Source organism: Ziziphus jujuba, chromosome 2 (genome assembly GCF_031755915.1).
Source record: "Ziziphus jujuba cultivar Dongzao chromosome 2, ASM3175591v1".
In the NCBI taxonomy this organism is placed as follows: domain Eukaryota; kingdom Viridiplantae; phylum Streptophyta; class Magnoliopsida; order Rosales; family Rhamnaceae; genus Ziziphus; species Ziziphus jujuba.
The window spans coordinates 30,034,114-30,060,479 of NC_083380.1; the positions used below are offsets into that span (position 1 = coordinate 30,034,114).

The following is a 26,366-nucleotide window of genomic DNA, read 5'->3' on the forward strand; positions in this document are numbered from 1 at the left end:
TGCTCTACATAATTGCTCTGTTTCCAGTATCCAAGCAATAGCGCACTAAAAAGCTAACTCAACTTTGATACAAAGTATCTACATTTACTTTAATCTTATTGAATGTGTAAGGAGTTCATTTTGAAACATTTCCTTTGTCATCTACAATTTGAGTTTGAACATTAATTGGGTAATTTAAGCATCCTAAGTTCCATATATTAGAGTATATAATTTTTCTATTGACTTACTTTTTTAGTAAGGTTAATTTATTTCTTTATTTTTCTTGTTAGTCTATACAAACTCCTTTTGTATTGTTATTTTGTATATAGTTTTATAATGACAAAGCCTTTTTTTTTAATTTTTTCCCCTTCCTCTCTTTTCCCTTATCTTTAATATCTTAATATAGTATGAGAATCTTGATAACGAGAGATCTTTTGTTTGATTTTTAATATATCTTTTGTATTTGTATTAAATTATTCTTTGAATTAGTTGACTAGTTGTTTACATGATTTGGCACATATAAAGTTCAATTTGTTCTCTCTCTCTCTTAATGAGTTTACACATGAAGAAGTGAGTTTAGTTATAAACTTGACATAGTGATTTAACACCATAAACTTTTACTTAATATTCTTTAAAAAAAAAAAAAAGAACATTTACTCAATATAGTTAGGCTCTTTTAACAATGAGAAATTAAAACTTGGATGCTCCATTTATTTTTAGTTTTCTACATTCTGATCAAACAAATAGTTCCTAACAATAAAACTTATCAACCTTTAAATTTAATCCATCAAAATATAACATTGTTTTATAAGGTTAACCTCGAACGGAACTTATTATTTTGTACTTGCTCCTCTTATATTCATTTTTAACGAAATATAAACTTACATTCGGTAAGAAGGGAAAGACCAAAAACGAAAAAAAAGAAAAAAAAAAAAGAAAAGAAGAAGATGGATATAATAGTAGATATGAAGAGCAAATATATATACATATATATATATGTATATAATGTACATACACAAAAATTCTATAATACATAGGTCAGCATTTTTTTTAACATGTAGACATATTCTAATGTATAACTGCACTATAAAATAACTATGTATGTATATATATAATATCTGCATTATTTGGTACGATATATACAAAGGATAGACTTACCTTCTCGACTTTTTACCCTACCAAACAAAGTATAAAGCTAGCTCCAGAAACACATATAATGTATTTCTTATAAGAAATACATTAATCTAATCTTCAATTCCTTGAACACACAGATTACAAGCTGAGTCAATCTCTCATAGTCTAGATTGCTAGCTATGAGCCAAAACATAAGCTTCAACCATTCATGAAGTAATTTCAGCTTCCAAATTTTGATTTAAAAAAACATAGAATCCGCATAATTAGGTCCATGACTTAATTTGATCCATGAAATAACCAGATTTAGAAGAAAAATTGACTTCTCACCAGACTAATTTCACTTCTTTTCTTCTTTGTTAAAGAATACAATAATATATTATTTATTTATTTATTTATTTTTATTATGTCGTAAAATCACTCCATGAATTTCTTAATCATTCCATTCACTAGAGTTCTTTTTTAATATGCAAATTAACAATTCTAGTTCATCCATATATATCTCTACCCTCTTCCTTAGCTTTAAATTTCTCATTCCATGGTGTATTATCCATAAATGATCGTTCCACATCATATAAAATAATTATAACCAACTCTAAAATAAAATACCTTTAAAGCTATCAAAACTTCTATGAATGCCTTAGCTCTTCAAAATCCTAACCTGCCCACACTTTTTAGTCAAGAAAGCGTCATTTCCTATAGAAATTTGATATTTCTTGGAAAAAAATTGCTAGTGTTTAGGTGGATTTCTAAAAGATGAAAAATGTCAGTCTATTAGAAAATCTAATTTTAAAAATTGAAAAAACAATGTGGAAAATAATTTTTTTAAAAATAGTATCATTATGAGATTTACATGGGAAAAAATTCTATATTTTTTTAAAATAATTTTATCATTAATTTGAACACACAAATTAATTTAATTACTTACAAATTTTGATAATTTATTACAAATTAAATATTAAAGAAGGAAACTGATAATTAAAAAATATTTCATTGGGACGTTTCCCTTAAGACTTCGATATTTCAAGTTTTAGATAACAAAATTTGTTTCATCCTTAAAGCCATAAAAAATTTTTGAGTAGAAACTTTGGCTTGATCACATAAAAACATAATTCTAGCACTTTATTATTATTATTATTCAAAAAACATAATTCCAAAACTATGTCTTGAGCCTAACAGCTTGCTAAAGCATGATTAGATTCGGTATTCCTTGTATACTTAGAGTCGCACAACTAACCAAATAAATTGTAATCATCATATGAAAGTGAAATTTTTAAGAAGACTAACATAAAAAGAAATGACAAAAGCAGATAGGACTGTTTTCGATTATACAGTAAATAGGATTTAATGTTTAAAAAGTCTTATTTTGTTTTATTTTTCTTTTGTTACAACTTTGGAGGAGGAGCTCTTTTTTAAACACGTTGAGGTTTGAATCTTAATTTAGAATGGTACTTTTAGCAGTTTTATTGGTGGACTAAACCTTATGAGTTATTATATATATATATATATATTAATATATGGAGTATCTAAGATGCGAACGGTTCATATATTAATTATGAATATTGATGATGATTTTTGAAAAAATCGTCGTCGATATTCTCACATAGAGATGAATATTGATGACAGTTTCTTAAAAAATTATCGTTATATTCATGTTCTGTATACGAATCGATTGTATTGTAAAATTTATTTATTTCTATATATATATATATATATATAGAAAGGCCATCTACAGTGTGGATCGTCATCATGCGGATCCTCAGTATTATCGACGATTTTTAAAAAACCAATCGTTAATATTATTACACAAAAACAATATTAATGATGATTTTTTTAAAAATCATCGTTAATAGTATAAGTTTGTATACGGATGGTCCGCACCATGATATTTATATATATATATTATAAAATAAATAGTGTTATTGTTGTTATTATTATTATTATAGAATCCTATACTATTACTTATTATGGATTTAATCTCATTATTATGTTTTTACTAAATGGAGTGTTATTTTTGGGATAGATTGGCAAGGGAATTTTAGGATTATACTTATAAAACGAGAGAGTAGAGTGTTAGTCTATAATCTAGTTATTGTCATTTGAATTGCTCATATACATTACATGAAATAGGGTTTAATTTATAAATTAAAACTCATATAAAAAAGAAAATAAATAAGTGTAACAAGGCTGGAAGCCAATTGATTCATAGGAAAGAAAAAAAAAAAAAAAAAGACCTGAAGCAACTTGTATTGGCGAAAATCATAAAAGAAAAATAATAATAATAAATAAATAAATATTATAACGGTGAAATAATAGGCCACAAGGTCTAAAAATTTCCAAACGCAACGGAAAGCCACAATAAATGAAGATCCACTTAAAACGAGACACGTGTTTGACCGAGGGCTTATATTTCCACAAAAAATAAAATCAGAAATTTTTTTTTTTAATAAAATCAGTATTCTCGTGGGCGGTAGCACACCGCAAAAAATAGAAGTCAAATTTGAAAGCAGAAAGTGAACACGTAAGCTTCCTAAGTGGGACCTACTTTTGCTCAATCCTTTACGCTTCTCTCTCTCTCTCTCTCTCTCTCTATCCTAGAGATTTCGCGAACAGAGATCCTATTTGTCCATTCTTTTGAAAACTAAAAGGAAAAATCTTCTTCTGTCAAAATTACCACACAGCCCCTTTGTGTTTATTCATTTTTTATTCACATATATATATATATTTATTTATTTATTTATAAGAAACATAACCCCTATTTTACTCTCGTTACTTTTGTCACCATGTTCAATAAAATTATATTCACAAGTTCATTTATAAATAATATGATTAATAATATGATAATATTTAATTTATTTATTTATATATATATATATATATTATAGATTATATAAATATATTAATTAATAATAATATTATGATTATTTTTAGATAAATTTGATAAATATTTTAATATTTATAATGTTAATAAATAAAATTTAGAAATTTCAAATTTGTTATTTTTTGGATGTAACTTCTCAAATCTAATCAAGAAGAAAATAATATCCTACTAATGTTTTACACCATAAAATTTAGTTATTTTTTGATAAAAATATTTAATTAATAATTTTATCAATTATATATTAATTTGGCACTTTACTTCTATTTCAATATAAAATAAATTATAAGAGAATTCTCCCTTGTGTCCTAGAGATATATCAAATATATGTTATATTTCATTCTCCTTCATAAACACACTCATACAATCCACAAAATGTGTTTTTTTATTTTTATTATTTTTTTTTTCGAAAAACAAAATCCACAACTGTGTTTTGAAATAGGGAAAAAAAAAAAGAAAAGAAAATTCTCTCATGTTTATTTCTTAAAATACTTGAACAAAAAATTACTAAACAATTTGAAAGTTATGAAAACAGTCATAGACATACAATATAATTATCCAAACTTTATTCATGTTACTAACAATGTAATTTGGATCCTTTCGTATTAAGAATTGAGAAGGAAAACAAAAACTGAGGGTGAAATATAGTTTTGTAATTATTGTAAAGAATGAAGGTTAGTTTAGTGAAAACAAGTGTTTTGATTGATTTTGTAGGTTTCGACCGCGGATATAATTTTAACAAAATAAAAGACAAAGCTTTGATGTGTTAAACCGTGTTGGTCACTTCTCAGAGACCGAAGAGGCAAAGACAACGTTCGTATCCGTCTCTCTCTCTCTCTCTCTCTTTCTCTCTCACACACACTCCATTTTTAGGGCTTTCTCTCGCTTCCCGATCTTCTTCATCTTCATCTCCTTCCAAGGTACGGACTTTGGGAATCTAATCTCTGAATTTCTGAAATTATTTTAGCTGATAAAAATTTAGGGTTTTGCTTTTATTGATTATTATTTTTTTATTAAAGTATTTTAGTTTGTTATCTTTGTGTAATGAATATATATATATATATATATATATATAGCTCTTTGGGTTTTCAGAGCTGAGCATGGAATCAGCAACAGCAACTGTTATCCAATCTCAATTCGGATCCTTTAGGCCTGCGAATTCAGTTTCCAGATCCGGTATATTGACGGCCAATGGACCCGATTTTGTGCGCTTCGGTACTAAATTCCGCTTCTCAACGAAGGTACCTTACTCTGCTCTTTTTTCTTTTTCTTTTTTTCTTTTTTTGCCCCCCTAATTTTTATTTTGTTCTTCCGGAAAAGCAAAATTTTGATTCCTATGAGAGAAATCAGCTGGCTTTGGTTATTTATTGAGATATCAGCTTCTTTTCTGTATTTTATTTTTTATTTTTGTTTATTTATTTTATATTGTTCTTCCCTAGACTCAGTTTTCGTTTTGGTTTGTAGCTTAATTTTCGTAATTTTTTGCCAGCTGCATATATTTCTGCACCAGCACGTGTAAATATATAGAATAGAGCATGATATGTTCAGAAAATACTTCATACTGGTTCTTTTGGCTGTTGATTAATGTGCAAAAAGTGCATATATGACGTTCTTAATTACGAGTTTTGTGTAATTTAAATAAACAAGCAGTGGGCTCTGCTTAAGAAGTATTCATATGGTTTTAAAAGCTTTTTTTTTTTTTTTAGTTATTGGGTTGGAGCTTTAGAATTTTGATTTAGATTTTAGCTTAGGAAGTTTTCAGTTGGGTTAGAAGCTAATTTGGTTTTTGGTGGACTTGGAGCTTTAGAATTTTAGAATTTGATTTTTATATATTTTATTTGAACCGCAGCACCATACTTCTATTTCTCAACCAAAGCTAGGGCACAGGAGACTGGGTTTTGGAAGTCGGAGATTCCCTGTTGTTAGAGCATCGGCATCGTCTTCTGACTCGGAAGGGTCTGTTGCCTCCATCGCTCCATTGCAGTTGGAGTCGCCGATTGGGCAGTTTTTGTCTGAATACTTGGTATACCATCCCCATCTTGTGCCTGCTGCAGTTGAGCAGCTGCTTCAACAACTTCAAACTGATCGTGATGCTGACAAGAACGAGGAACCTTCTGCTTCAGGAACAGACTTAGTTTTGTACAGGTGAGTTGCATTTCTGTTATGTTCTTGTAAGCTTAATTACTTTGTCTTATTGATTTGTAAAAGTGTTGCAACTTCATGGGACTACCAGGAAAATTGGGGGGGGGGGAGGAATTGTTCTGAGAGCCTTGTTGGAAACTAGTTGTAAAGAGGCAAGCAGCTAATCATGTTTTTAAAAAGCAGCTAAACATGTTTTGAAAACTATCTTTTTAAAAGAATGATTTAGAGAATGATTTTAAAATATAGATGGTATCAAATTGATGTTTTTGGAGAATGAGTTTAAAATGTAGATGGTATCAAATTGATGTTTTCAAACACTTTTTTCTGTATTTTCTAGTTAGTCAGTGTGAAAGAAATGTAGATGAAGGCCAAACTGAATAAATTTTCTTCATTGTCTTGTGATGCTGAAAGCTTGTCTGAGAAAGAAGTTTAAAAGTCTGATTATTAAAAACTTTTTCTTCATTGGCTTCAAGTTCATCGCTTTTTTATTTTATTTTGTTTCATTTTTTTTTAAAAAGAAAAGAAAGTTTTTTTCCATTATTAAAAACTTTTTCTTCATTGGCTTCAAGTTCATCGCTTTTTTATTTTATTTTGTTTCATTTTTTTTAAAAAGAAAAGAAAGCTTTTTTCCTGGTGCTTGAAACTTCAAGGCAAAATGATAAGATACCAGCCTCTTCTCTTTCCCAGTCCTTATTTCTTGTAGGCTTGTGGGCATGCTTGAGAATTCAAGTTTTGCAGGAGAAGTGTTGAGCCTTTGAAACCTTTTATTTATTATTATTATTATTTTGATATTATCAGGAGAATTGCTGAGGTTAAGGCAAATGATAGGAGGAAGGCTTTGGAAGAGATATTGTATACTTTGGTTGTGCAGAAGTTCCTGGATGCTAATGTTGATCTGGTACCAGCCATTCCCCCCTCTTCTTCAGATTCTGGCCCTGTTGACTCGTGGCCTTGTCAAGATGACAAGCTTGAGCAGCTTCACTCTCCTGAAGCCTATGAGATGATCCAGAACCACCTGGCTCTCATCTTGGGAAACCGTTTGGTAGACTCGAACTCTCTAGCACAGATAAGTAAACTTAGAGTTGGGCAGGTTTATGCAGCATCTGTGATGTATGGGTACTTCCTCAAGCGAGTTGACCAGAGGTTTCAGCTTGAGAAGACAATAAAGATCCTTCCAAATGTATCTGATGTAGAAGAAAACAATTTCCAAACTGTGGGGGAAGAAATCAAACCCGGTGGTGCAGATGTATATTCTCAAGCTGCATCTTCCCATCCTGAAGTTTCTTCCTTTGAAGCTGGGGGCATCAGTCCTGGGGGTTTTGGTGGTGGGATGAAGCCTTCTCGTCTGCGGAGCTATGTGATGTCTTTTGATGGGGAGACCCTTCAAAGATATGCAACAATAAGATCCAAAGAGGCTGTTAGTATCATTGAGAAGCACACTGAGGCATTGTTTGGAAAACCTGAGATTGTTATGACACCAATGGGAACTGTTGATTCTTCCAAGGATGAGCTCATCAAGATTAGCTTTGGTGGTTTGAAGAGGCTCGTTTTGGAAGCTGTTACTTTTGGTTCTTTTCTTTGGGATGTGGAGAGCTATGTGGATTCCAGGTACCATTTTGTGATGAATTGAGTCAATAGTCTCTTCTATTGTATCTCTGTCATAGCAAAACCTGGGAAGGGAGGGGGAAGGGAGAGAGGCAAGGCTGACTAATTTCCTTGAGATAACTGAGTGTACATTTGGTGAAATAGAACTAGTAATTTGGTGCTAATTGTCTGTATATAAGAGCTTCTTTCTTAAATTAAAACGTATTAAACATATTTAAATTTTTTATTTTTATTTTTCTTGGTGTGAAATTATGCATGTGTATGAACCTCTCATATTAGAGTTTCATTTTTTGTTTTTTCAATTTGGACACTGCTTCACAATATCTAATGTATATTTTTTAGGTTTCCACATCTCTTGACAATCTCTGTTTAGTCGTTCACCTTATAATTGGTTTATTAAAATCTCAACTTATTTTCTAATTTGATAGTGAAAATTCACCAAAAAAAACTAATTGATAGTACGACTTTTTTGTCCATATCGGTTTAGTTAGAAAATCATCTTAAAACATAATGAATCAAGTTTTTATTACCTAATTGGATTTTTATCTTTTTATTATAGGTAAGTTTGGCTATAGTTGGGTTTGGTTTTGAGCTTAACCAAGAAAATAATGATGGCTTTGACACTTTAAAACTCTCTTACTTAGGAAATTAGACTGCCTTAATTTGCAATTGTTTTAAAGTTTGTATGTGGAGTGAATGAATGGAGATATGCCGAGACTGTTGGTGAAACAGGAAGGTCTTGGAAATCAGATTGATCTTTGGGCATGACGTGATGATGATTCAGGAACATTCTGCTGAGGAAAGGAAGGATGGGACTGATGAAGGTGTTTTTGGAGAAGCTGCTGCTGATGGCACTGTGTGTAAAGCTGAGGAACAGCCGGCTCTGTTGGAGTGAGATGATTTTGGATGGAGTCCTAGTTGGGTCTTTGAGGAGAAGCTTGGTTTATGTGGAAGCTGGGACTGGAAGTGAATTTGAGGATATGATGATGGATAGTCGGACTCTGGATAGGGATTATGAGATAGTTTGGGAAGATGATACTTGGAGCCTTTGAGACAGCAATGAGACACCATCCAAAATCATCCTACTCCTACAGAGCCGGCTGTTTCTCAACCGTACACACTGTGCCATTGGCGGCAGCTTAGCTTCTCTTGCCTTCGTCAGCGCCATCCTTCTCCCTGGGATGTTCCTGAATCATCATGATTTCATGCACACGTTTGATTTCCAAGACCTTCATCAACTGTGTCACAGCGTATGTAGAAATACTTACAAACCAAAACTTTACTGTCCGGTTGGTGGGTCTTGATGGTTTTCTTTTTTTTTTTTTTTTTTGGGGTTATTTTATTATTATTATTATTATTATTATTTTTGGTTAAAGGTAAACCGTTATGCTAGATTCTGAGCATAAACAGTTGTAAAAATGTGAGCAGGATGCATAGAATTTCTTCCTAATGGCAATATTATATATGTTACTTTTTTGAAGATAAATAATACTATTTTTCTGAGCAAAATCTCTACATTGCATAGTTGAGCCCCTTGGACAAATGCAGATCATGCAAAACTCTGCCAAATACATCATAGAACACAATCTTTGCATTGGCTTGTGTAAGTTGCACAGACATGAATCCTTGGCCATCATAGTAGAACTTCAATCCTTCTTGATCCAGCCTATAAAAATCACCTTTCCATGCTTTTGAACCACCTCCACTGGTCAAAAACTGGATTGGGCTGCACCAAAATTTTGGGATTTTTTGAGTTTAAAATGCTTATGATTCTGCTCTAAATACAAGTATTTATGATGGGTTTGAACGACTAACCTTGTGGTGCTACTCATGTGCTCCAAGCAATGATCATGTCCATTTATGTAGAGATCGACATTGTTTGCCTGGAAAAGTATATTTTATTTTTGTCTTACAACTTGAGAACTGTATTGCAGTTAATTAATAAATTTTAAAACCAATTGACAATTTATTATAATTTTGGAAAAATTTCAATGTAATATTACCTCTAGGATTGGTAGGACCTGCTCTACAAGCTCTTTTGTATTACCATGATGTCCTACACTTTTGATTGTATGATGCCCAATGACTATTTTCCAATTTGCAGCCGAATTTCTCAATGCTGAATCAAGATCCTATTACCAAAATCCATAAGTGAATTCTTTTACTCTTTGACACGAAAGTTTCTTATGTTATTGAAACTTGAAAGTACAATGTTGTAAGGAAGATCTTTTAGCTCAATACCTTTACGAGATTTGAAAGATACTCCTTCCTAGGTAGTACTCCTCTCCAATCATAATGATGATGTTTTGGCCTTAGAAAGTATTTGTCCACAAAAGGAGTTGTATCAACAAAGAAGAACTCTGCAACCTCTGTTAATATTTGGCATACCCCATTAAAAAAAAAAAAAAAAAAAAAAGAAGAAGAAGAAGAAAAACCAAGGAAAAGCATAAGAAGAAAACCAGTTAAGGTATATAGTGGAAGCTTGAAAAGAGACTTCGTTTGACCTGTGTTTAGCACAAAAGATCTCTGGCAAAACCATCTGCTGTCGAGTTTTCCTAGTGTGGGGCTCAACTGTGCCTCTACATTTCCTCTGTAGTCATGGTTTCCAAGAACTGAAATCCATTGTTTCAAGCACACAAAAAAATGGAGAAGACAAATGAAAAAAAAAAATCACTTTCAATCAAGAAAGACCTATAAAGACTTGTTGTAAATAGGACTTTAAAGACTCGTCGAGGTGACAAAATGGTATTGACAGATTCATTGTTTTGTAATAAATGAAAAACTGCCCAACAACTTGTGATGTGATGTGTAACAATTTTTTTAACATCTTTTTGAGTAGAAAATAGTGGGCCCAATTCACATCAGTCGCAGTACACTGCCATAAGGTTCCCTGTCCTGCCACATGGCAGCATGTGAGTGGTGATGCTCCAACAGTGAATTTCTGCACTTAGGCGAAGAAGCATGTACTGCCTTGTGCTTGTTCACTTACCACTGTACCATTGCTTTTGCAGGCTCTCAGCAGTGTAAATTTGTGTGAAGGACTTATCAAATGCATGGTCATTTATGCTGCGCAATCCATCCTCATAAAAATTGTCCCCAGTCGAGACTATAAAGTCTATGTTCAGTTCATCTCCTATTTTTCCCATCTGTAAAATATCAAAGTAAGAAATTCAATTATCAAGTAATATTCATAACTTTATCATAAAAAAAATTAAAAGTAATATTCAAAACTGTGGAAATTTAAAAGGGTTCAGTGACAACTTATTTTTTTTCCCATTTTGTTACACATCATTCAATACTGATTGGAGGGAGGGAAAATTTACCTTTTTCTCTTTATAACTCCAATAAATATGCAACATATAAGCTCATATAGTTTAAGCTGAAATTTACTAATTTCTATCCTATAAATAAGTGAGAATTGTTAATTATTAATTAATTTAGACAGTGAAATGTGTACTACACACATATGTTCACATGAAATGTACATATAGATATATTAAAAGTGAAAAGTACAGCATCAATATGACATGGACATATATTGTCCCACTCAAGGGAATATCCAAATTCCAAAAAGAATTATACTTTCCATCGCCATACTTGCAACTGTTATTCTCAGAAATCTGGACAAATTCTCATGCATTATTATTAGGCAGAGATATGACATAAGCCTCTCCTATCCTTTTTCCACCATGTCATTTAACTTTGGATGTTATATGTATCAATCTCTCACGGCCTTTCCAATCATGAAAAATCAATACATATTTAAAGCGAATAAAATATCGAATATATATTATTATATTCTTTCAGACTGTTTTTATTTTTTGGAATTAATTAATATATTATTCATTTATATGTATGCTTCTACGTGTAGTAATTTAAAAATAGTAATAAAATAGGGAAATTTGCATTCCCATGGTTGAAACTTGAATTTCAGCATTATTTTGCTAGTAGAAGTTGATGCAAATTTTGGATGCCAAAATCTAAAGAGAGAAATTTAAAAAAAAAATGCATCTTTATTTTAATATAGTGTTTGCAAAACTTTTATTTATTATTTGTTTTTTTGGGGAAGAAAATGAAAGTATTGTACAAAAACTAAGACTATTAATCCATGAAAATACATAGCGAGGATGCTATTTTCATTTGTTTCTTTTAATTTTTTATTCTAATTTTTATTTCTTTATGGTTTCCAAATATAACATAGTAAAAGATATAAAGAAATTAATGAGAAAACCTGTTGAGCGACTTGGGACTGATTGTAATCTCCTTTTCTTCCCCAATCTCCAACAACCAAAAAGCTTAGAGACCCATCACTTTTAATGGGTTGCTCTAATAGTTGAAGCTCAGCTGACACAGAGAAAATACATAGACATATCCAAAAGATGAAAGACATGGCCATGGTTTCGTTTTACACAGAGCTATATGGTTATAGTCTCTGATTTTCTTCAAGTTGATACTCTCTATTTGAGCTAGAAAATAAGAAGAAGAAGAAGAAAATAAAACTAAGAAAACTTTGCATGGCCTGCATTATTTTAGCTCATAAGGTATATAAGAAGCAATGCGAAAATGAAATGCTGGACCCATTGATGATCAGTTATCTCCCAATCAAAATCCTGACCGTCCAAACAGAGGATCAAACAATTAATGGAACATGGCAATGATGGTGCGGTGCTGCTTATATGGGGGCCCCTCCTCTCTAGAGCTACTTTCAAATGGGGGTTTCCTTGAAGCTTCCTAGCTTTTGTTTTCTTTGTCAATTATTTTACAGGTTAGGTTGGTTTAGGCAACTTCCTGTGGTTTGGAATGTAGCTACTTTTTTAAGTATTATTCTAAAAGATTAGTTCATTTCTCAGTATATGCTATAATGTAAATCTAATGTTGTTAGTTTCCTCAATCTAACATGAGACTTAGATAATTGTCATAATTGAGTACATTGCCTAGTGTTGTTTTATGGTACAAAAAAATAATTGAAGTTAAGCTTTTAAGGGACAAACTCCATGTTTTAAGTAATAGCAATTTACCCTCCAATTGCCAAAAAAAAAAAAAAAAAAAAAAAAAGAGGGTTTAGTTTTTCTTCTTTTTACCAAGGATGCAAATTAAAGAATTTTAGGCTCTCCCTGGGGGGACTCCTGCAACTTGCAGTTGATATCTTCAATTGCAGCTTCTTTTTCTCTCTGTTTTCTTTTCTTGTTTTAACTTTCTAAGTTTGACCTTGATTTATTTATTAGTTTTTTACTTTGAGTTATGGGTCTAGATGAAATTGTTGAACTATAATTTTGCACTTCTCCAATGAAGTTATTACGTAATAAGTTATCACTGTGACATGTATGTGAGACTCTGAATATCAGAAAAAAATGGTTTACTTCAACTTAAATATGTTTATTAGTAGATTTCTTTAAACAAATAATGAAATCAAACTTATATTATTGGCACTTCAAAATATTTGTGGTGGATAATGGATTTAGAATTTTATCCAACTCTGATTCATCAATTTCAAAAACATAAAAAACAATACAATTCTGGATAGAGATAGCACATGGTCTACCCTTTTTTCTAATTCCTTCTATTTTCTTTTTTACTTCAATTTCATTTTATATTTTGAAATTGAAACTTGCAGCATGGATTCAAATCAGGTAAAAGGAACACCGATTCTGGAGTTACAATCACCAAAAATCTCCTAAATCTAACAACAAAAGAAAAGTGTAACAATATTCTCTAGCTCCAAATTTTTTTTATATAAATGAGTGAAGCTGCTTGGACGTGTTCAATCTATGTAAAACATTGCCAAAAACATCATAGAATGCAATCTCTGCATCAGTTGGTGTCAAATTCACAGACATGAAACCTTGCCCATCATAGAAGAAGTTGAGCCCTTTTTTGTTCAACCCTTTAATGTCTCCCCTCCATGCCTTTGATCCTGCTCCACTGGTCAGAAATTGTATTGGGCTGCAACAGTTTAGAGCATTATGTTAATGATCAAGTACATTTTGTTTCCAGTGTTGCGGAGAAATTCAATGCCTTGCAATTAAAAAATTTACCTGTTACTGTCACCGATATGTTCTAGGCAATGATCATGTCCATTCATGTAGAAATCAACATTATTGGCCTATGATTCATGAAGAATTTAGCAGAGTTAGGTCACAATCTTAATTGTCTATAAGACTAGACTTAAGGTGGAAGAAACAAGAACATGACTCGAAAACAACAGATTCAAGTTGAATGTAAATGGGTTTCTATCATAAGTGGAACAATATGCTTTTCAAAAGAAATAATGTTATCTGTATATAGATACATAGTTATATATACCTGAAGGATTGGAAGAAGCTGGTCTATGAGTTCCTGTGTATCACCATGATGTCCAACACTTCTAATTGCATGGTGACCAACAACTATCTTCCACTTTGCAGATGATTCTCTCACTGCCAATTCTACTTCCTATAATGCAAAATTAACACAAACCCATTCCATTTTAATCCCTATTGTACCAGATAAAAAGCATATTTTAGTGCACAAAATGTATATCATTAATTTATTAGGAAGGAAAATTTTAAGTTTCATGGCATAAAACGCTTTCCAATTGCCAAACTATTAAAGCGTATTTGTCAATGTTAATGTTACCTTTAACAAGTTTGAAACGTAAGCCTTTTGCGAGTTAATACCGCGCCAATCGTACGTATGGTCCTCAGTCTCAGAAAAATACATCCCAACAAATGGAGTTGTGTCCACAAAGAAAATCTCAGCTAATTCTACAAGAAAGGAGAAAAGCCAAGAAAATTACATATTGTTGAAATTTTCATAGATTTGAATTCATGTTTTGATGAATAACTTGAACGTTAAGAGATAAAACCAACCTGCATTGACCACAAAAGATCTGAGACAAAGCCATCTGCTATCAATTTTCCTAAGTAGAGGACTCAGTTGAGCCTCTGCATCTCCCCTGTAGTCATGGTTTCCCAACACTGCATGAAAATTGGAAGTTTGAACCCAAATGTCAAAAACCGATTTATAAAACAGATTTATTAAAACAGATTTTGTTTAAACAAACAGAAACATAAAAAAAGATGAGGTTTTCAGAACTTGCCACTGTACCACTGCTTTTGCAAGCTCTTTGCTGTGTAGATTTTGGTAAATGACTCTTCAAAAGCTGTGTCATGCTCACTGGTTAATCCATTGTCATAGAAATTATCTCCTGTTGAAACTACAAAATCTATGTCCAATTTTTCTCCAATCTTTCCCATCTATGTGGGAAAAAAAAAAAAGAAAAAAAGAAAAAGGAAAATAGCAATGGTCAATTCAAATTTGCTTTCAAAGCACAGAACAGAAGCAGGGGGAAAAACAGAAAACAAAAAAAAAGGTATCCCATAATATGAAAATCGAATTTATATATTTTTCTTTTGATTTAGAAAAAGAAAAGAGAAAATGAAAGGGAAAAAAAGAAAAAGAAAAAGAAGAAGAAGATAATGAACCTGAAAAGCAACTTGGGATTGGTTGAAAGCTCCTCTTCTTCCCCAATCTCCAAGTACCAAAAAGCTAAGTGACCCATCATCTTTTGCTGGGTGTTGGAACCTTTGTAGCTCTGCAGATATGAAAACTCCACCATAGCCAATGCTAATGAGAAAGAGAAGGTGAAGAGAAATGAATTTGTTATGAAGAACTGCCATGGCTCTTCTTCTGTATTTCAACAGAAACCAAAAGAGAAAAATATAGAATACACCAGAGGACAATACTATTTGAACTAAAAAGGTTTGCTTCACTTAGAAGCGAAAGTATACCAAATTCAAAACCAAAGGTCACACTTTATATTGGATTTGGCTACCTTGTGACGGTTGAATAATTTTCGTCTTTTATACAGTATTATTAAAATTTATTACGTTTTTAATCTTTTTAATATGATAACATGGTTTGCTACTTGCTAGTTGCTCATGCAAGCTGTGTGAATGGCTTTTTCCTGTCTGTTTTCGCTTTTTAATATTATGTATTATTTATTTTTTTTCGAAAACTACTAGGATAAATGGTGGTGGGCGAATAGAATTTGTCTCCATGGACCATGGTACTTTTGGTTTTTTGAAAGTGATTCACCAAACTATAGTTTTCACCATTCAGGAATCGAAATAGCTATATTTATATTATCATTAATATATGAAAAAAAAATTTAGAATTTGAACAAATATAGTATATAAAACATGTAAAAAAATTAATATGATTTTTTTTACATGAATTTAGGATATTTTAAAAATTTTGGGAGTATGATAAAAGATGTTCAACTATATTGTACCAAAAAAAAAAAAAAAAAAACTTCATATATATATATATATATTTATATTTATATTGGAAGAAGTATGTACAAATTTATAATCTAATTAGTATATGTTGGATTTATGTGAATGCATATTGCATTAAAAAAATGGTATTGTTTTGTTTGATGAGAGTGAGATTGATTGGGGTGAAAAAGCGGTTTTGGGTTCACACAAAAATGAGAAAGGTGGAGATTTCAGTTTTGTGGCAGAGGAAGTGGGTTGAGATTTGAGAGAGAGAGAGAGAGAGAGATAGAGACACAAAGGAGCTGTGGAAGAGTACGTAAGATGCTGGTAGTGGATAACCAAAGCCATCAATAATAAAGATGCGAATCATGAGAATATCCCCTTTTGGTATTGGCATAAACTCTTTTGCCCATTAGAATATTCCCACAAAGCCTCCAACTTCCCAAATCATAATTTTTTTGCTTTTTAAACTTTTCAAATAACAATAATAATTGCAAGGTTTTAGAGGGGAAAAAAACAAATAAGAATATAAAATAGAATCCTATCGTAGGTAATTATAAAATAATTGAAAATTTTGTTAGTTGTCAGTGATAATAATTATTTTTTTATAAAATTCATATTTATATGATAATTGTTAATAAGTTGTATTTATTATTTTTTAAAAATTAAAAACCATATCAATGAACCAATCTCATTTGATTAAAAAAAAATCTTAATATTAAACATGAAATAGTAAAATAAATGTAGTAGTAAATATGGAAATTAATCATATATAATTACAAGAACAATAATGTGTTTATGAGTAATAACATATGATCCATGACTTAATAGTAATATGAGGTTACACATGCGTTCTCTGACCTAATATTTTAAAGATAACAAATTATTATAAGTCTAATATGTCATATCATCTTTGACTGTTCATATCATAATATAATTCTAATAATTCAAGCAGAAATTTTGGAAGTTGGAACTTTGTCATTATTATTGCAAATAATATTAATAAAAGCCAAAAAAAAAACATTTTTTTTTTCTCACAATGATTCGCAATTCAAATTTTAAACATTATTTATTTTTTAACATCGATGCAGGAAACAAAAAAAAGAAAAAAAAGAAAAAAAAAATTCAGGTCCAAAACATAAAAAAGAAAAAAACAAGAAAAAAAAAAAAACAGGTAGTTCCCTAAATTAGTGCATATAATTATGAGAACAATAATGGCGTTTATTAGCATAACATATCAAGATACATGACTCAATGGTAATATAAGATTACATGTCACATGTCCTAATATTTTAAAGATAGCATATTATTATAACTCCAATATGTCATATCATCTTTGATTATCCATATTATAACATAATCCTAGTAATTTATTCGCCCCCAAAAAAAAAAAAAAAAAAGAAAACAAAAAAAGTTCCTCTCTCACAACCAATGGTCAAATTGGAGATCTGCATCATATTGACCAATAATACAAAATTTATCAAAATGTTGATGAAATTTATTATTAAATGATATCATCATGTTTATTTTTTTAATTTATTTAATAATTTATATTTTTATATTTAAGATATATGAATATCTTTATTAATAATATTTTAACACGTAGTATTATTTGATAAATAAATTTAATCAACATTTTATTATTAATCCCATTGCTTGATATTATTAGACTTTGAAAGGAAATTGAATAGTTTTAGGACCTGAAATTTGCTCCCAATGCACACTTCACATGGTCAGCCGCCAACATTTAACCGAATTTGGAAACATATTTGCAGCTAAAGCATACTCCCATTCAACTTTCAAGCTTCCAGTATCCGTAGCTTGGCCCATTCATTAAACTACTTAGAATACACTTCCATGTTCATGCTTTAAATCTCAAGTTGGAAGAAAACCTCCCCTCTCACAAGTTCTAATAAACAAATAATTTCAGCTTCCAAAAAGCGAAAACAAAAATGAAAAACTTCCAGATTCCAAAATATCATGATGCAAGTTTAACATGAACCCATGATGGGCTGCTGTGCTGTCTAATTTTTAGACTGAAGCCCAAGACAACGTTATTGTTGCTTGACGTCTCCGGGGTTTTCTTTTTGCAGTTCAGATAAACTTTATGCACACCTCTCTTTGTAAAAATAAATTTTGAATGTGTATTTAGGTTTTCTAATTAATTTTTTTTTTTTTGAAAATAATATTGAAACATATTTTAATCTCTAAAACTTGATCACGACCCATTAAAATAGCTAGTTAGTTTCATTTGGGTTGGTCAAGATATATAAAAAAGGGTCATTTTCAAGGAAGGATATCTTATGGATGTTATATGCATTTTCTATTTTATAGAATAAAAAATAAAAAAATAGAAAATAAAAATCACTAACAAAAAAAAAAAAAAAAAAAATCAGATTGTATTATCTACTTTGACCAACCCAATCTTGTCATTGAAACTTCCAAAATAAACTATCCATATAATATATATATATATATATATATATTTTTTTTTTTTTTCTAGTCAACAATAGTGTTTTGAACTTTCATTTTTCTGGTTTTGATTTTTACGACAGATTGAAAAACGCGTTTTTTTTTTTTTTTTTTTTTTTTTTCCCTAGACAACATATATTGGCTTTGATTATTATTTGGCTTGACTCAGTAAACTACCAGACTTGGTCAGTCTAGGACACTAATACATTCTTCTCGAGGTTCTTGTTCATGCATCATCCCATGGTTTTCAATTTCATTTCCATTCTAAAATTTTTTTGGGTTTGACTTTTTTCTTCATTCCAATCTAAGTTCAATAGCTGATGAACTCTCACACAAAAATGAGCCTCAATGAAACATCTGTTATTTTGATTCACTTAGTTTTCTGGTCAAATTTAGGTATGTTCAGTGTCATTCATGGTACTTCGAGTGATGTACTTTGCTTGAGATCTATCAAAGGATCCATTGAAGACCCTTTGAATAGCTTGACCTCCTCATGGAACTTCGACAACCAAACAGAAGATTTTCTCTGTAAATTTTCTGGGGTTGAATGCTGGCACGTTGGTGAGAATAAGGTACTAGCTTTAAACATCTCCAATATGGGGCTTAGAGGAAAATTTCCTATGGGAATTCAATTTTGCAGCAGCTTAACGTCCTTGGACCTTTCCAATAATGCATTCTCGGGAACTATTCCATCAAATATATCTAAGTTGATCCCCTTTGTGACTATCCTTGATTTTCCCACAACAATTTTTCTGGAGAAATTCCAAGTAGCTTATCCAACTGTAGTTATCTGAATGTTCTTAAGCTTAATCACAACCAGATCGTAGGCAATCTACCTATGGAACTTGGTCTGCTTGGTAGGTTAGTGACATTTAGTGTTGCTCACAATCTATTGACAGGACCAGTTCCTTTCGTTTCAGCTGAAGTTAGCCCTGAGAGCTATGCAAACAATACACAACTTTGTGGGGGGCCTTTGGAACCCTGCCATCACCATGAAAGAGAATTGGATGATTCTTTCAAAATTGGGTTTGTAAATAGCTTTGTGGTTTCAGTGATAGTTGTGTTTATATTCAGTAATATGTCTATCAAGTCCATGTGTACGTCTCTGTTTAGTTCTTGGTTGCAAGCTACAGAGCTGGTTATGCAGATGATAACATTGTCCATGCTTGGGAACAAGAAGAAGAGAAACAAAGCTGATCAATGGAACCATTTGCAGACTTTGAAGGAAAAAGAGGTTTGCTTTCCCTCTCTGTCCTATTTATGCTAAGTTTTCTTTGTTACAATTGGGATTGGGATTTATTTTTTGTCCTGTAAGTAAGTATCAATGGGAAAGAATCTCAAATAACGATAGAAAGACATCCTTGAACCATGGTTCATTTCTTATGTTGATTATCTGATTTCGGTTTTATTTTCATGCATTAATGGGAACCATTATGATATCTTTTGACAGATCACTAGGCTTGAAAAATTGGTTAACAAAATAAGCTTTACTGAACTTATGAAGGCAACAGACAATTTCAGCGTCAACAAGTGATTGGAAGGGGAAAGATAGGGACAATGTACAAGGCAACACTTCCAAATGGTTGGTTTCTTGCAGTTAAGAGGTTGCAGAATGACTCTGAACAATGTGAGAGCCAATTCATAGCTGAATTATTGGCTTTGAGCAGATTGAGACACGAAAACTTAAACCCGCTGTTGGGCTTTTGCATAGAAAGGAATGAAAAGTTTCTGGTTTACAAATACATGTCAAATGGTAACCTTCATGATTGGTTATATCCTGTAGAAGGTGACAATAAGGTTTTGGAGTGGCCTTTGCGGGTCAAAATTGCAATAGGAATAGCTAAAGGATTGGCATGGCTCCATCACAAGTGCATATTTCGAGTAGTCCATCGTAACATTACAACAAAGTGTATATTACTTGATCGATATTTCTAGCCAAACATATCGAATTTTGGGAACTCGATCATATCAAACCATGGAGGGGCAATGTTTGTGTATCCAAATGACAATGATTCGGGTTTGTTAGTAAATAGTGGGGTCTGGGAATCTGATTTTGTTAAGAAAGATGTTTATAACTATGGAAATGTGCTTCTTGAGCTCATTACAGGAAGAAAAACAATATCTAGTTCTTCTTGTAGTAGTATTCACGTGATTTTGCAGGAATTATTTGACCATCTTCCAAATAGCAGTGCTTCTTCTCTTCTGAATGACATCATTGACAAATCTTTGAGTGGGATAGGAATTAATGGTGAGATCTTGCAGTTCCTCAAAATAGCATCAGACTGTGTTCAGCCATTTCCATATCAAAGACCAACAATGCTTGACGTGTACAAAAGAATAAGCAGTTTTGGAGAAAGATATGGAATCAAAAGTGATCCGAGAATATAGCTGCAACCCAATGAAAACAGATTAATGGCTGTAAATCTCTGAAAGGAGATACAAGCTGTGATAATCAAATAATTCTGTCATTTGCTGATATATAACAAATTCATGCTTCAATAGAAACAGAGAAGAGCATGTAATAATTGAAATATATGCTTACATTATTTTACACACACACACACACACATACATACATATTTATATATATATATATATATATATCATGCTTTAAATGTACAAAAAATGGTGGTTTCAAACAAAATAGCCCTTACCACATTGAAGAGTGAACTAAATTTTCTTTATGGATGAAAATTCAGGTTCATTCTTAATTAAAGAGATGTAAGAAAACTTCTTCTAATGGTCATAACTCATTAGACTAAGTAAACATAAATACGCAAATTCCTCATTGCTTGAATCAAGCAGAATATCGTAGCATATCGTGGATGATAATTTCTATTCAAACTTGGCATACTGCTTTAGTTATTTAATTTTTTCTAAGAAAAGACAACCATTGACCATCATGCTTAATTACACATTTTCAAAACAATAAATAGCAAAATTGAAGCTCCAGAAGAAGATTATGAAAGTACGATTTACTCAACAAAGCAGGGGCGACTCATTCCACTTTTGCATTACTTGTTTATTTTGTTGAAAGCTCAGTCATCCATTCTCATGAATTTATTTATTTTTTGAGATTAATGGATTACTGAATTTTTCCCAGGCTCATCAAATTAACACGTCATTCTCTATTTGCTTTCAGTCTCTTATATATCTAAGGGTTCTGTAAAATGAGCTTGGTTCATTTCCTTCTTTTCTTTTCCTTTTTGTTTTCTTGTTCATATTTATTGTTTACTAATATTAACGATTATTTTTACAGGGCTTCTACTTTCAAATTTCCCCTTTCTTAATTACTAGCAGCTCAAAATTCAATTCTTGACTTTGTCTCAACACACGATGCGAAAATTAAGATCTAGCGACACCCACTTAGTGATGCTACAAAATAAATGCATCTAAAAAAATAAAACCGCGACTCTGAGGTGAATGCGTCAGTAAAAATGTAATAAATAGACGACACATTTGAAAAATATCGACGTCAAGAAGTTGCTAGAAACAACAACACACGACGCATCCGTTAAGAATTGCTGAATATTCAGCCGAACAGAGTCGTCTTTAATAGCGTGCGTATATTTCATATGAATTGTATTGTTTAAATGCTACACCAATGAAAAATGTTAATCAATCTGATTTTTTTTCAACTTTAAAAACCAGTGAAAATATTTAAGAAAAATAATAGAGCTAGATTTTTAATTTTTTTGGTCCTCACATTATTGATATCTGGCCACGCATAACAAACTCTATGCGTCTCCTTTTAACCTATTAATTTTTTTTTTGGTTTTTTGTAAATATTAATCAGTTGATTTTCTTTCAATTTTAAATAACAAGTAAAAATATTTAAGCAGCATCACAGAGTTTTTTTTTTTTTTCCAAAAATATATGTATCAGGTGACGCATAGGCATATTGTGCGTTGCCTGATGCTCTTATATTTATTTATTTTTCTTTTTCATAAAATATTAATCAATCTGATTTTATTTCAACTTTAAAAACCAGTGAAAATATTTAAGAAAAATAATAGAGCTGAATTTTTATTTTTTTGGAACCCACGTTATTGATATCAAGTGACACATAACAAATTCTATGCGTCGCCTGTTAACTTATTGAAATTTTTTTTTTTGGTTTTTTGTAAATATTAATCAGTTGATTTTCTTTCAACTTTAAATAACAAGTGAAAATATTTAAACAGTATCATAGAGCTTTCTTTTTCTTTTTTTTTTTCAAAAATATTTGTATTAGGCGACGCATAGGCATATTGTGGGTCGCTTGATGTCCTTATATTTATTTATTTTATTTTTCATAAAATATTAATTAATCTGATTTTCTTTCAACTATAGAAAGCAGTAAAAATATTTAAGCAGCATTATAGAGCTTTCTTTTTCTTTTTTTTTTTTTAAAAATATTTGTATTAGGGGATGCATAGGCATATTGTGGTTTGCCTGATGCCCTTATATTTATTTATTTCCTTTTTCATAAAATATTAATCAATCTGATTTTCTTTCAACTTTAAAAACCAGTGAAAATATTTAAGAAAAATAACAGAGCTGGATTTTTATTTTTTTGGTCTCGGTATTATTGATATCAGGCGACACATAATCAACACTATGCATCACCTGTTAACTTAGTAAATTTTTTTTTTTGGTTTTTTGTAAATATTAATCATTTGATTTTCTTTCAACTTTAAATAAAAAGAGAAAATATTTAAGCAGCATCACAGAGCTTGTTTTAGTTTTTTATTTCAAAAATATTTGTATCAGGCGTTGCATATGCAAATTGTGCGTCGCTTGTTCACCTTCAATTTATTTATTTTTCTTTTTCATAAAATATTAATCAATCTGATTTTCTTTCAACGTTAAAAACCAGTGAAAATATTTAAGAAAAATAATAGAGCTGGGTTTTTATTTTTTTGGAACCCACATTATTGATATCAGGCGAAGCATAATCAACATTATGCGTCGCTTGTTAACTTATTTATTTTTTTTTTTGGTTTTTTGTAAATATTAATCAGTTGATTTTCTTTCAATTTTAAATAACAAGTGAAAATATTTAAGCAGTATCACAGAGTTTTTTTTTTTTTCCCAAAAATATTTGTATCCAGTGATGCATAGGCATATTGTGCGTTGCCTAATCCCTTATCTTTATTTATTTATTTTTATTTTTTATAAAATATTAATCAATATGATTTTTTTTAACTTTAAAAACTAGTGAAAATATTTAAGAAAAATAACAGAGCTGGATTGTTATTTTTTTGGTCCCCACATTATTGATATCAAGCGACGCATAACCAACTCTATGCGTCGCCTGTTAACATATTAATTTTTTTTTTTGGTTTTTTGTAAATATTAATCAATTGGTTTTCTTTCAACTTTAAATAAAAAGAAAAAATATTTAAACAGCTTCACAAAGCTTGTTTTTGTTTTTTTTTTTTTTTCAAAAATATTTGTATCAGGCGACGCATATGCATATTGTGCATCGCCTGATCACCTTAAATTTATTTATTTCCTTTTTCATAAAATATTAATCAATCTGATTTTCTTTCAACTTTAAATAACAAGTGAAAATATTTAAGCAGCATCATAGCTTGATTTTTTTTTTTTGGTACTAAATATTTGTATCGGGCAACGCACAAGCATCGCCTGTTACCCTTTTATTTTATTGTATTTTTTTTTTGTTTTTCTTAAAATATTAATCAATCTATTTTACTTTCAACTTCAAATAACTAGTAAAAATATTTAAGAAGCATAACTATTCTGGTTTTTGTTTTCTATGCATTATTTGTATCAGGCGACGCATAAGCGTATTGTGCGTCACCCATTACCCTTTTATTTTATTTTTTTTGGTTTTCTAAAAATATTAATCAATCTGTTTTACTTTCAACTTAAAATAACCAGTTAAAATATTTAAGCACATAACTATGATGGTTTTTGGTTTTTTATTTTTATTTGTTGCATTATTTGTATCAGGCGACGCTTAAGCATATTGTGCGTCATCTGTTCACCTCTTATTTTTTTTTTTGGATTTTCTAAAAATATTAATCAATCAGTTTTATTTTCTACTTCAAATAATCATTTAAAATTTTTAAGTGGCATAACTGTGCTCGTTTTTGTTTTGCAATATCAGGTGACGCACAAGCATCTTGTCCATTTTGTGTTTCAACTCTTTTAATTATTTTTAATATTGTTCGAATTTTTGTAAAATTGGTATGTTTAAAACCAAAGTTCATGCAAAACAAATATTACCTTATGAGCGATTTTTACAAATTGATCTACAATATTTTATATGTACAAACAAAAGCTATTAACAAAAGCTAGCTATTTCACTACCATGCATAGATATTCATTGGTTTGAGATCCTTGTGATCATCGCTGTTGCCCATTCATCTCTAAATTCATTGACATTTTCAGCTTGTAACCAAGTGACACCTTCATACTGAACATGAGAAACTTATGTTAATACATATACAAATAATCATAAATATTAATTATTACATAATAGAAATATGATGAAATCATTGAATTAATAATAATTTACCATTCCTCTTAAGTCCCGGGGAGGAACTTTGCACCTAATGATATCTCGCATTATCATCATAATATAGTAACCGCATTCTATACTCCCGGGCTGCATCAATGTCTAAATTTGCAAACAGTAAATTATGTGTAATATCAGATACGAATATATACAAGTATTTAAATTAACTAACTACTAATAATGTTAAGTTTATATATAATAATTACCTTAGTATTTTGCCACCGAAGTTTCTTTTCAGATGTCTTTCCTTGGTTCCATGCAACGAAGGAATTATATAGAAATATATATATTGTATAATATTATATTGTAGCTTCAAATGTACATATCCAATATAAGAACAATTAATTTAAAAAATTAGAGTTATTAACTTACTCGTCGATCAAAGTTTTTAGATCCTTATCAATTATATTCTTATGAGTCTTCAAAGAATCCAAAAACCTTGCTACTGCTTTGTATAAATCAACAACACATAGCATCCAATGATTCCTAAAAACACCAATAAATATTTTAGTTAATATGATGTTTTTTGAAATTAATATTTTCACAACATAAGTCAGTTAAAACTAATACAATATTACCTTGCACGGTAGGGAAATAACCATCGTTGATTATTTCTTGCATCTTGCCATCTACTCAATATATTTATCATCCGTTCATGAGGGTTTGGATGACCAACCGAAGAATTAATATCCGGATGAACAAAGCAATAATTCCCTTTGAAGGAGCCTGTCAATCCCTCACATAAATGCCTACATAATCCGATTACAAGTAATTATAGTGTTTATAATTAATTAAATTGAAGAATTAGTTGTAAACACATCCAAATTTAGGTTACCTTATGTAGACCAAGATGCATTCGGAAGATAATTCTTGCATGTAACAAAAATTGTTTATATCGCTCCTCGCTATGCCCAACTGTTGTTCTTCCCCAAATATCTCTTTTTTCATATTAAAAAACCATAAATGATTGCTATTAACGTTCTTGATCCGACGTAGCAACTCTCGGATCATTGGGGTAATGACTAAGGGATCAACATTATCATCTTGATCATTCTCAACATTTGACCTATTCGAGCTTCCCTACAAATATCAACAAACAACATTTAAAGTAGAACAAAAACGAAATTATTTTAAACTTCATTATTATATACAAAAAGAAATTATTTTAAACTTCATTATTATATATAGCTGCATCGAACAATACCTCCTCAGATGGAAAGATAACAAGATCTCTTGGCCATGCAACAAATGCACCTTCAGCATCATTGACACGTATACATTTTAGAAAATACTAATTGGAAATAGGTGATAAAACAAATTAAATATATTTAATTTAAATGCTATTTTAAAACTTTAAAATTTGAAATTTATATCT

At 30.6% G+C, this 26,366-nt stretch overlaps 5 protein-coding genes across 6 annotated transcripts; 3 read left to right on the forward strand and 2 right to left on the reverse strand.

Moving 5' to 3' along the window:
- Positions 1-4,742: 4,742 nt before the first annotated feature.
- LOC107419446 (UV-B-induced protein At3g17800, chloroplastic) lies at positions 4,743-8,082 on the forward strand. Of its 2 annotated transcripts, none has more exons than XM_016028199.4 (4): positions 4,743-4,908; positions 5,065-5,229; positions 5,838-6,133; positions 6,929-8,082. In XM_016028199.4, exons 2-4 carry the CDS (start codon positions 5,089-5,091, stop codon positions 7,758-7,760), a joined length of 1,269 nt encoding a protein of 422 aa, XP_015883685.3. In that variant the 5' UTR covers positions 4,743-4,908; positions 5,065-5,088; the 3' UTR covers positions 7,761-8,082. The 2 variants fall into 2 exon arrangements, with proteins under 2 accessions (XP_015883685.3, XP_024929288.3); XM_025073520.3 differs by having other exon boundaries at positions 4,750-4,908; positions 5,081-5,229.
- Positions 8,083-9,042: 960 nt separating this feature from the next.
- LOC107419447 (purple acid phosphatase 3-like) lies at positions 9,043-12,348 on the reverse strand. The gene is made up of 7 exons (XM_016028200.4): positions 11,967-12,348; positions 10,725-10,881; positions 10,240-10,347; positions 9,977-10,104; positions 9,739-9,867; positions 9,551-9,618; positions 9,043-9,461 (listed from the first exon to the last, which is right to left on the reverse strand). The coding sequence occupies exons 1-7, from the start codon at positions 12,129-12,131 to the stop codon at positions 9,248-9,250; spliced, it is 969 nt and encodes a 322-aa protein (XP_015883686.2). The 5' UTR covers positions 12,132-12,348; the 3' UTR covers positions 9,043-9,247.
- Positions 12,349-13,174: 826 nt separating this feature from the next.
- LOC107419438 (purple acid phosphatase 17-like) lies at positions 13,175-15,603 on the reverse strand. The gene is made up of 7 exons (XM_016028193.4): positions 15,199-15,603; positions 14,814-14,970; positions 14,584-14,691; positions 14,351-14,478; positions 14,039-14,167; positions 13,771-13,838; positions 13,175-13,678 (listed from the first exon to the last, which is right to left on the reverse strand). The coding sequence occupies exons 1-7, from the start codon at positions 15,391-15,393 to the stop codon at positions 13,465-13,467; spliced, it is 999 nt and encodes a 332-aa protein (XP_015883679.3). The 5' UTR covers positions 15,394-15,603; the 3' UTR covers positions 13,175-13,464.
- A 3,052-nt stretch (positions 15,604-18,655) lies between these two features.
- Positions 18,656-21,118, forward strand: LOC107419439 (probably inactive leucine-rich repeat receptor-like protein kinase At5g48380). The gene is given in 3 exon segments (XM_048473099.2): positions 18,656-19,197; positions 19,200-19,699; positions 19,916-21,118. Coding segments are annotated over 3 exon segments (996 nt in total). The 5' UTR covers positions 18,656-18,785; the 3' UTR covers positions 20,000-21,118.
- On the forward strand, positions 20,023-20,853 carry LOC132800783 (probably inactive leucine-rich repeat receptor-like protein kinase At5g48380). Its single transcript, XM_060815062.1, has 2 exons — positions 20,023-20,316; positions 20,401-20,853. Exons 1-2 carry the CDS (start codon positions 20,023-20,025, stop codon positions 20,851-20,853), a joined length of 747 nt encoding a protein of 248 aa, XP_060671045.1.
- Positions 21,119-26,366: the final 5,248 nt, after the last annotated feature.